Source organism: Montipora foliosa, chromosome 9 (genome assembly GCF_036669935.1).
Source record: "Montipora foliosa isolate CH-2021 chromosome 9, ASM3666993v2, whole genome shotgun sequence".
NCBI lineage: Eukaryota > Metazoa > Cnidaria > Anthozoa > Scleractinia > Acroporidae > Montipora > Montipora foliosa.
Window position 1 is genome coordinate 1,996,179 of NC_090877.1, and position 10,922 is coordinate 2,007,100.

Sequence of the window (10,922 nt, forward strand, 5' to 3'; positions counted from 1 at the left end):
TCCCACAACCGTGCGCGGCCTTAGATGTTGTTTCCAAACTCCCTGCAGTACCTTCTATCGCCAAAACTCAACAGATTATCCCATGTCTACCACATTTCCTGTTACTGAATGAACATTCAAGTAGAAACAACGAGATCTAACCTCGCCTCTGCCATGTTGAATTAAAAAATAAGGCCACGCACGGTTGTGGGATACGGCGCTAAAGTTTTTCTCTCCAGTCCTCTGAATTACGTCACCAGATCACCTGGATGACTTGTGGAGTAAACGTGACACCTTTGCAACAAAAGATTGACTAAAAACTGATCTAGATCATCAATAATCTTAAATACCATAAGCTTTGACATCTAACTGAGTCCTCAACTCTACCCCGTTGCCTCTAAATTCACTTAATTTTTGCTAGCCCTAAGGGCAGCAAAATGATAAAATTAGAGTTTAAAACTATTTCTTTCCAAGGAAAATTCAGTGTCATACATCTCTGTTCTGTACCATAGGGCTACCTGTGGTAATAAAAAATAACTTGTCTCTGGCTCATTTACAGACTGAGATTCTTCTTCTTTGCACCGATTACCTAGGGCAAATTGCTATTCTTGGGAACATTCTTGTCCCCAGAGGTTGTGATTCACTTGGTCAATACCAAAACTCACCACCTTGGGCAGGTTCCAAAATACCCGCAGACATTTGTGGGGGCTAATTTTGAGTAACTGCTGCAAACTTCCTGGTTTGGGACAAACCAGTTGTGTCCAAAAGTAGGTTGGTGCTGTAGAACAAAATGACCTGGGGCAGAAATCAGTGTACCCATGGAAACCAATTTCATCATCAAAATTAGAGATTTACTTGCCCTTATCAGTGCCTGTTGAGATATTTTCCTGTGCACCTTCATCCAGTTCTTTGAGGAAATTTCTCCAGCCACACCAGTTGCACTCAATGATCATGGTTGCTAGGGCACGCGGTTGTCTATTGTGTTTTTTCCTTGCATCCACCAGTGCTTGTTTGTAATCATCCTTACTAGATTTGGTCCACACATTATAAATGGGTGTTGGGAATGGTGTGAATGACGACAGCAAGTAGCTGCCAAGGATACGGCATAGTCTACCATTTCCATCTGAAAATGGATGCAGATCGAGAAGTTCAAAAAGCAACCAGGCACATAATTTGAAGAAATTGTAATAGTCTTTTTCTTCGTTTAGTCCATGTTTGCTGCAGGCATCGAATAAAATATTATATTTGTCAAGTAATTTATTAACCTCGTTTTTCATATCTTCGTGCTGTGGATATTCGTACGTTTCTCCCTTAAATTCCGTTACTCTTCTTTCTCCACTCATTTGCCCAGGCTTTGTTTGATTCTTCTTTGACGGCTGGATGTCATGTAAAATAATTTTGTGAGTTTCTTCCAATAAGCTGACTTCCAAGAGCCCATAATCACTGGGCCTTTCTTCTCCTGTTGTCTCAAGCAAATACACATAAGCCTTTTCTAAATTCATAGTCTCTCTTTCTTCGATTGATTGGGAACGTTTCAAGCGATGCGCAGGACGAACCTTAGGTCTGAGAATATTAATGGTTTCTTCAACAGTTGAGACCCCATGTTCTTCTTCTCTGTTAACATGAGTGATAAACTCGAGTAAAAACTTGTCTTTCACTTTTTTAACCAGCTCCTTGTCATGATTGTCCTCTTCTTGCTTCCACCTCTTATGATTCTTCATTATATCAGAAATCATTCCTTCAACCGTCTCCATTTGCCCTTCCTGTGTACGCCATGTTGGGTTTTCTAACGCGTCGAAATTAATTTCATACAAGACATCAAGAGGATAACCAATTTGTCCAGTCATGTTAAATAGTTTCACAACCAAAACGAAATTTGACGACAAGGTTGGACGATTTCAACGGTTCGAAAAGTAGCGCTCAAAGTGATCAATTTGCTAAAAGCAGGCCTGACGTGTCGGCCTGACGTCAGAAAGAAACAAATGGGGTGACCTCGGCCAAAGTGGCTAACGGGGGAGGAGAGAGTTGCTACTTAAGCACACTAGAGTAGAGAACTTTTTGTAACCTACATGGGAGGGGAAGGCTTTCTGCGAAGCAAACCCCGTCATGTAGTAATCGTCGATCTTCGCAGCACATGTTCTTTCAACATGGTGGACTCCAGAAGGAAACCAGTTCGTGAGAGCCAGTTGGAGACAAAACAGGTTAAACAGTGATTTAACACTCATAAAAACAACTTTATCTCTTGGGATCTTTTCTCTTGCTTTTAAAATCATTGAGTTTTGTGAAACGATTCAGATATTAATTTGTTAATTAAGTTTTATGTCGATTTAGTCTAAGCTTACGCGTGTATTCGTTGGTGTATCTTTTTAAGGTCAAACTTGCAATTCCAGCTCTTTTGAAGTATGTTGACACGAAAAAGGGGAAGCAATTGAACCTGTTAAATGAACATGACAATATTCAACTAATTATAGCGTTGAAGAAAATTCCTAGCCGAGACAAGAAACCGAGAAAAATGTAAGTGATCAGCTGTGCATTATACTGTACATCAACTTGCAATATTATTGCTCTTGCGGTTTGACATAACTCTCTACAGTTTTTGAAAGTTAATGAAATCTTTTTAAGCATGGAAGAAAATCTTGTAATTGTTGGTGCTCAAAACAAAACATTAACTCTTTTTCGTTAATAGATTTTTATAATAATTTTTTATAGTAATGTTACATGATCTACCTTGGGAAAGCAGAATCTTCAACCCTAACCCTAGGGAGTGGTTTGGCAAACAAGGAGAAAAAGGCCCAGAGAATGATGGGTTGAAAGTATGGTGAAGCTTTCAGGGCTGCGGAGTACATGTACATTTGAAAGTGGAGGGGTGGGGGCTAGGTTTTAATATGAATCACAGAAGTGTGAGGGGAGGGGGCAGAGGTGCACGAGAAAACAACACAGTCCCTGATATTGATAGTGACATCTGATAACAGAGCATCAGTGAACGAAATGATACACAAAATTAATGTATGTGAAATGGATCATATATTGAACTGTGGATGTGAAATCAAGTAAAGCTATGATCCTCGTGAAAAATTCAGGACTATGAAGGCTTTGTAGCGCAGGTGGTTAGAGCGTCGCACCGCAATCGCAAGGTCATGGGTTCAAACCCCATTGAAGTCCTGAAATTTTCAGGCTTCTCTACGCAATTGCTAAAATTGCGTTCATAACTGTGAGGATCATAGCTTTACTTGATTTCATATCCGCATTTCAACATTCGATCCATTTCATATATCATTAGTTCAATCATTGATTCACTCATCATGGAAATATGAGAACCTACAAATGACCAGCTCCCAATGGTAGGGCTTCATAGCTCAGTTGGTTAGAGCATTGCACCGGTATCACAAGGTCACAGGTTCAAACCCTGTTGAAGTGCTGAATTTTTCAGGTTTCTCTACGCAATTGCTAAAATTGCATTCCTAACTGCGGGGATGATAGCTTTACTCGAGAGCATCAGTGGTAGAGTATTGTTATAAGTCCTTTCAAATTTGCTGTATTCTCATGCCTTTCCCTTTTCTGGATGCAGAATGCATCCAAATTATTATAATATCAAAATTAATCAGTCAGATTTGGTGCTTATGTAAAACTTATCCAGAAAAAGTGATGAAAATAGTATAGCAATAAGTGGTTGGTTTTCAGGCAGCATAGCTAGCGTCAAGCAACAAATATGTTTTAGGAGCAGCAAAAGTTTGCAACATAATTTCGTCAAGCAAAATCAATCATTTTATTAAACCAAAAATTCTACATGAATATCATGTAAGGTAAAACATGCAGCCAAACAATCAAGAATAAATTGGAATGTTCATTGCAACTTTCTTTGATTGTTTGGTTATTGTTTGACTTCACTTACTACATTGTACATCTACCATGGTGGTTTTAGTGCACATCTCTGTCCCAGGAAACAAGGCTTAAGATGGCAGTCGTGAAACTTGCCATTTTTTTTCTGGTTCTCACAGCTCTTCTTTTGTTATTCCCTCTACACGTATGTTTTGTCCAAGGGAAAGGTCAAGCAGTCAAAAACTATATCTGACCACATCTATATAATGGGAAATCTTTATAGATTAAAGATGTACAGTGTAGATGTAGATGTAGATGTCTGTACTTTTTCTCTTAAGAAATGCTTATTTTTCCTCCGGATCTCCATTTTATGCAGTCTAGCACTCTCTGTCTGTTCATGTCTCTATAACTCTACTTATAAGAATAATATTATTGTTTTTAGTGTTAAGGCGAAAGATGCATTTTTTGTTTGTTATTGTTTGCCAAAGGATGCAAGATCAACATTATGAGTACAAAAAAAAAAAAATGTTATCATGATTAAATACTTTTCTGCTCTCTGTACCTAGACCATTGCCTCACTCGCTGCACTCCGACAGCACAGAAGTGTGTTTGATTACAAAAGAAGAGAGTTCTGTGGTGAAGGAAATGTTAAAAGCTAAAGATGTGACTGTTAACAAAGTATGTATATATGGAGGAAAGAAAAATGTATACCACGGTATTTGAAGTGCGGGTTATAGATGAAAGATTGAAGTGATCCTCTCACTTATCAGAGGATAATTTAAGCAATTATGCCTTACAGACATCTGAGAATTTCAGGCAGCTTCAACAGAAGTTGAACCCAAGACCACTGTGATGCCGGTGCAATGCTCTACCAACTGATCTATGAAGCCACACGGGTGTCCTGATAAGTGTGACAATCACTTCAATCTTTCTTTTTTGTTGGTATGTATTTGAAAAGATAGTCTTGTTCATTTGTGGGTGGATTATTTGGTTGGTAACCAGAACCACCAGTGTGATGGGTCATTTCAGACACATTTTGCTTACAGCTCATAGGGCTTATTGGCATCGGTTGCTGGCTAGTTCCTACTGTCTGCACAATCTGCCAGGAAACCAGGTTGTCCTTGTGAGACTTAAAATGCAGCCAACTGCCATCATTGTTTCTTTTCCTTAGCTGTTCAGAAAATTGAACCTTCTAATCGTAAGAGATAATGTTTCTCACTGTTATTAGAAAACTTGAGCTGACTGTTGTCTCTCTTTTTGTGAGGTGATTTCTTTGAAGAAGCTCCGGAAGAAGTATAACATGTTTGAAGCAAGGCGTCAACTTTGCTCCCTGTATGATATATTCATTTGTGATGAAAGAATCTACCATTTATTGCCCAGAGCTCTTGGGAAAACGTTCATGTCAAAGAAAAAGTAAGTATGGGTAAATCTCTTTTCTGGAGCAAATACCATAATATTAACATGTGTATAAGCTTGGGCTGCACACCAACTTTTGGTCGCATTTTCTTGGAAAAATGTTCTGCTTTCTTAAAGCAGTTGCTGGCCTAGCCCGACAAAGATTGCCTCATGTTGTCGATAAATGTCAACATGAAGGATATGATGTTTGAAATAAATGATATATTTGGGTTATTGACCAAGCGTGAGGTCAAGATGGCTGGATCTTGGCTAAGTTCAGCAGTATAGCTCCATCTTGCCCGCTCAGGTAGCCAATCACAGCGTGTGAGTTGGTTCATTTTGCCTGCTCACAGAGCTAGTCATATAATAAATAATTATATTGAACTGTGGATATGAAATCATGTGAAGCTACGATCCCCGCAGTTATGAATGCAATTTTAGCAATTGCGTAGAGAAGCCTCAAAATTTTTTTTCTAAATTGCATTCATAACTGTGAGGATCGTGGCTTCACTTGATTTTATATCCACAGTTTAGTATATGATTTATTTCATATAATTTATCAATTCGTTCATTGATTCATTCATCACAGGAATTCTGGAATCCACAAATGACCAGCTCCCAACGTCAGTGGCTTCATAGCTCAGTTGGTTATAGCGTTAGGACTTCTTTTCTTCATGTGTTTTTCTTCAGGTCGTCTTGTGTTCTTCTGTCATTAAAAGCAAATAAATTTATTCAATTAATTTTGGTCTGCTTTAATCTTTAGTGATTTTATTTTGTCAATGAATGAATCTTTATTGCACACTTTGATATTTCAACTGATTATAGGAAATTATACAGGTACATGTATATACATGTACATGTAATGTATGTATGTGGGTGCACAGTGGCCAAAGGAGCTGAGGCTTTTGAGTTGGCCACTGCATATTGGAGGTGATTACAAGGTCTAAGTTTAGTTTGTTTTCATTAATTTGTTCCTAATTTACAAAAAGTAAGCAACAAATTTAATGAAATAAGGATTAAAAAATAAAAAAAAAACCAGGTATACATGAAGGATGCGATGTAAACTGCATAAGTATATTAAAAAGTCTGTATGCATTATATGTTCAAAGAAAGGCTTCTCAATTTGCGGAGGAGTTTTGCTCAGCTAGATGAGCTTGAGACTTGCAGATTTTATTTATTATGCTGAAGTTACATGTATGGTGTGAACTTTTGCATGTTTCCTTTTCCAGTACCATAAAAAAAAAAAAGAATTGATGTGGGATTAACCTAGGGACTTTTCATGGTCAATGTGTGTAGCACTTTGTGTGGCACTTTGCCAGACTGCTTTTGTGGCACAAATGGTAGCCGTGCAGCTTAACAAGTAGTTTACACAGGTGCCCCCAGCACGGTATCTGTGAGAGACCACCACACCGGGAATACATCCCGTACTCTTCTCGAACAATGTGTGGATTCTTTTACGTCCCATGCAAATGATGTGAGATGGAGACTATGTGTCTATCATCCTTTTCCGAGAAGACTAGAAAGTCTAACCATTTGCAGATGTTTATCGTCCTTATCCGAGAAGACTAGAAAGTCTAACCATTTGCAGATGTCATTGCAAAGGCAGCACTCTCTCCTCGGTTATTTTAAGACCCTGAGTGTTGATCCAACTGGAGTTTTGATCCGCAACCTCCCGCTCAGTAGTCTGATTCTCAACCAACGGAGCCATGTGTGTTGCGTTAAATTTAACTGAATAACTTTTTTTGCAGGTTACCAGTTCCCGTTGATTTAAAGAAAACCAACTTAAAGAAGGAAATAGCAAAGGTTCTTCAGTGTTCTCTCTTGAGCTTCGGTTTTGGGCCTTGCAGGTGAGAAAATTCTTAACGAACGAAGAGAAGGAACTAGCAGGGGTTTCAATAACTTGTGAAATAGCCGTCCATGATAGCCCATTGAAGGAGGCATTTTGACAAGTTTATGATAGCATTTTTAGGGGAAATCAAGGCAAACTAGCCGGCGGTGTGAGGCAAAGCAGGCGGCGGTATAACGCCGGTAACCGGCTTCTATTGAAACCCCTGAACTAGCAAGCAAATGTTCAGTGTAACTTCTCTTTTGAGCTTTCAGTGGTGATAGGCCTTGCAGGTGAAAGATTCTCCCTACAATTTCTCACCCTTCTTGGGCATTGTCTCCTCAGTTTAAATTCTTCATTCCAGTTGAACCCCGTTATTTCGAACTGGGGTATTTCGAATTCCACGCTATTTCCTTTTTCATTTGCCCTGGTTTTGCCCCCTTTTTTTGAGTAGTTTTAATTTACTTCCGAATTCCCCGCTTATTCGATCTAGTTTTTTTCCTATGTACTTAATGCTACCCTTTAATTTCGAAGGGCCCCTGTAATAATAATGATAAAAAATCACTTCCTTCTTTCTTCATATTTTGAAAGTGTGTTAGCTTAACACCTGACTGGCAAAATTTTGAGCTTTGATTTTTATTCAAAGGCCGTTTACGTTGCCGTATAAGTTTTGGATTTCACGGTCCGCCATTACTCGCGTTCAAAACTAACCCATTGGACCTCAGAGGGTTGGATCCAGGAAAAGTGACGTCAAAGGCTCACTGGCTTAAAATTTCAGCGTGTGAATGCAGCTTATTACATACACAAAACGCGAGTTTAAAAGTCTGAAAGCCCAAAACTCCCGTGTTGCATATTAATTCTGTGGCGTACACACGCATTGCATTCTAAAACTTGCGAGCCTTTGACGTCATTTTCTCCTCGATCCAGCTCTCTCAAGATCTTAAAGTTAGTAATGGCAGACCACCAGATAGGAAAATTCCAGTTAAAATAAACAGGTGTCTTTTTGAAATCAAGTCTTAAAGCTTTGGTCGCTTGGTGTTTAGGTAACATAGTTTTGAAATGCAAAGAACAATAAGAATTGATTTTTTGGTCACAGGGGTACTTAAATTAAGAAGGTGGTTGAATAACTTCGGACACTGTTAGAGCACACTGTGACATTAGAATATGTCTTTGTCCACTGCGCACAATTCGAATTACACAATCTGCCAGCCCCGTAAATAAACCACAATTATAGGAAGATTTCCGAAAAAAAATATTTCTGGCGGGAAATACTGTGGATATAGAATTCCTCTGTATACTTCTAGATTTGTAGATAAAGTTACCGTCCTTGTTCTAATAGAAATATCGGAAGTATCGTGAAATTTTTAGTTAAGAGGGCAAAAGCCTTCCAGCATCACGATATCTTTCGTGCTGAACCGGTTATCTCGAACCCCCGCCTATTCGAACTATTTTCTCGTAACCAGCTTGCAACTTCGAAATAACGGGGCTCAACTGTACTTCCAATTCTGTTCGTTTGGATACAGAGAACTTTTACATATAAAGGAAACCCAGATTAGTTTCGGTCCTTTGTGGGGGCCAATAAGTGGTTTGGAATGTTATCTCTTCTGAAGACCTGAATATCACACAGGGTCCACCACGAACTTGTCATAAGCTGAAGGGTGTATTAGCAAGTTCCTTAAGTTTTCAAAAGTCCCAGAATTTTGCAAGAAATTATAAGCAAAACTAGTCAAACCCTATATGACGCTAGAAAACACAGGTTTAAGCAAGTCAAATTTTAGGGTGGCTGGACCTTTAATTGACAAAGAAACTTCATGTTTCTATTCCCTTTTTGTTTGTCGAAAGCTTGAAATATCCACAGTTCAACCGCGCTCAGAGGTTCTCTTCTGGCAAGAAGAGGAAACTTCGAAACGAGCTTGTTCACACTCCAAAATATCAACACAAAGTGGTTGAAAAATCTGTAGTCATACTATTAATTATGTCTTTACTCAATTGTCTAGAGCGGTTTTCGATTAAGTGTCGAAAGTAATTTGCGTTTGCTTTGGTTCTGCATTGCTACGCAGTGTGACTGGTTAGCAAAACTCGCGCCACTTTCTCAACCAATGGAAATCTAAACCAAAACCAATCGAGTTGGTTGCACGCGTTTTCCCGCGCTCGGTTACATGTATTTGCTTCGAATTCTGATTGGCTCATTGCGCTGCATGTTTACTTCCGTTGTGATTGGCCAGAGTGATTACTTTGGTTTGGCTTTACGACACTCAATCGAAAAGAGCTCTATCACCTAGTAAGGTGTTTTGCACTTCCCTTTCAGTTCAATCAAGGTGGCTCATACGGGACAGACAGCTGAACAAGCCGTGGAAAACGTCATTGGCGCAGTGGCTGAAATAGCTAAGATAGTTCCTAGAGGCTGGAAGAACATTAAGTCCTTGAATCTCAAAACTACCGACTCCATCTCGCTTCCAATATACACCTCACTGCCTGAAAAATCTCTTGACTTTGAAACCTCAGAACCACTGAAGAAAAAAAGGAAAAAATCTTAACAAGTAAAAGAAAATAAAAAATAAAAGAGCTCGTTAGAGCGGTTTTTATTTGAGGGTCGAGGGTCGAAAGGATTTTCGATGCTACTTCTGTTTTGGAATTCTGCGCAGGGTGGTTGAATAAAAAATCTCTCGCTTCATTCCCATCTAAGCAGAAGGAAGGGCTGTAAAATTAATCCGGTTATGCTATTGGTCATGCTTGTACGCGTTTCCCGCGCTTTATCGGTGAGCATGTTTAATTTTGTTATCCCGTGATTGGCTCAAATGAATCACTCCAAGTCTCATGGAATGAATTCATGGACTGTGATAAAGTTTTAACAGTGAAATGATTTAGGTAATGACTCTCGTCAGCTACATGTAGCGCCGCCTTTTTACGAAAGTTTATGGGCATGTTTTTTTGCGGTTTTTGAATAAATTATTTCTTCTCAACAACTTATTTCTCTGCGTTTTGTTTTGTTTTTGAACGCTGAAAGCAGACAGCAGTTTTGGGGTTTTATATACTAGGTACCACCACTCGTTACCTTTTCAAAGTGGACGAAATAAACGTGGTTTCTCTTTTCTTATGGAAACCGTTTTCTCAACCCTATCTGTAAACTTAAAGCGTTTTCAGAAGACGCCACAAAGGGCGTGTTGTTCCAAAACAAAAAGGTGAGACCATGTTGGTGAACTGACGCGCTGACTGTATTTAGCAATGTATTTAGCACTGGGCAGTAACTGGCGACACCGTACAGAAATCAACTCGTATGATATCGTAGCTTGGTTTTTGAGGCCGAGGGGAGAGCTGAAGTACCCGGAGAAAAACCTCTCGGAGCATAGCAGAGAATCAACAAACTCAACCCTCATGTGACGCCAAGTCTGACCCTCGAACCCTGGCCACATTGGTGGGAAGCGAGCGCTCTCACCACTGCGTCATTTCTGCTTCCCGGCCTGCTCCCCTGCGCCATCCCTGCTCATCTAATGGGCCTTTCGTATCTGGTAAGAAGGCCGAGCATCCGAGTTGTCAAGGCAACTGAGCCATGAAGCAGCGAGTTTCAGTTATATCTCGTTAGTAGTAAATCGACATTTAGTGGAACTTTCAAGGGACACCCTCTGGAACAGAGCAGTTGTTCCCTGAATAGAGGTTGGGTTGGATACAAAGTTTAGTATGTCCCCTGAATGGAGGTGTTCCCTGTCAAATAGAGACGTCCCAAGGGAGAGGTTCCACTGTATTTGAACAGAGGAATGGCTAAGAGGATAAGCTTCTTTTATGCAAACATCATTAGCATCCTCGTTTAATCGCAAATAATCAAATTTCCCTAAATTGTCGATTTCGCGTGATCGTAAGTGCTTTATCCGCACATCTGAGGTCGTAAAATATTCCTTGGCTGTCC

At 39.6% G+C, this 10,922-nt stretch overlaps 2 protein-coding genes across 3 annotated transcripts; one reads left to right on the forward strand and one right to left on the reverse strand.

The window, feature by feature from the left end:
* Positions 1–937: 937 nt before the first annotated feature.
* On the reverse strand, positions 938–1,933 carry LOC137970533 (uncharacterized). Its single transcript, XM_068817051.1, has 2 exons — positions 1,245–1,933; positions 938–1,102 (listed from the first exon to the last, which is right to left on the reverse strand). The coding sequence occupies exons 1-2, from the start codon at positions 1,824–1,826 to the stop codon at positions 938–940; spliced, it is 747 nt and encodes a 248-aa protein (XP_068673152.1). The 5' UTR covers positions 1,827–1,933.
* A 141-nt stretch (positions 1,934–2,074) lies between these two features.
* Positions 2,075–9,983, forward strand: LOC137971084 (ribosomal L1 domain-containing protein 1-like). Of its 2 annotated transcripts, none has more exons than XM_068817807.1 (6): positions 2,075–2,180; positions 2,351–2,493; positions 4,365–4,476; positions 5,063–5,211; positions 6,942–7,040; positions 9,327–9,983. In XM_068817807.1, the coding sequence occupies exons 1-6, from the start codon at positions 2,127–2,129 to the stop codon at positions 9,553–9,555; spliced, it is 786 nt and encodes a 261-aa protein (XP_068673908.1). In that variant the 5' UTR covers positions 2,075–2,126; the 3' UTR covers positions 9,556–9,983. The 2 variants fall into 2 exon arrangements, with proteins under 2 accessions (XP_068673908.1, XP_068673909.1); XM_068817808.1 differs by having other exon boundaries at positions 5,078–5,211; positions 9,327–9,687.
* The last annotated feature ends 939 nt before the right edge of the window (positions 9,984–10,922 follow it).

Coding starts and splice junctions, on each gene's coding strand:
- LOC137971084 (XM_068817807.1), top strand. CDS start 2,127: ATGGTGGACTCCAGAAGGAAACCAGTTCGTGAGAGCCAGTTGGAGACA. Junction 2,494..4,364: donor GACAAGAAACCGAGAAAAAT/GTAAGTGATCAG, acceptor CTCTGTACCTAG/ACCATTGCCTCACTCGCTGC. Junction 5,212..6,941: donor ACGTTCATGTCAAAGAAAAA/GTAAGTATGGGT, acceptor CTTTTTTTGCAG/GTTACCAGTTCCCGTTGATT.
- LOC137970533 (XM_068817051.1), bottom strand. CDS start 1,826: ATGACTGGACAAATTGGTTATCCTCTTGATGTCTTGTATGAAATTAAT. Junction 1,103..1,244: donor ACGAAGATATGAAAAACGAG/GTTAATAAATTA, acceptor ATCCATTTTCAG/ATGGAAATGGTAGACTATGC.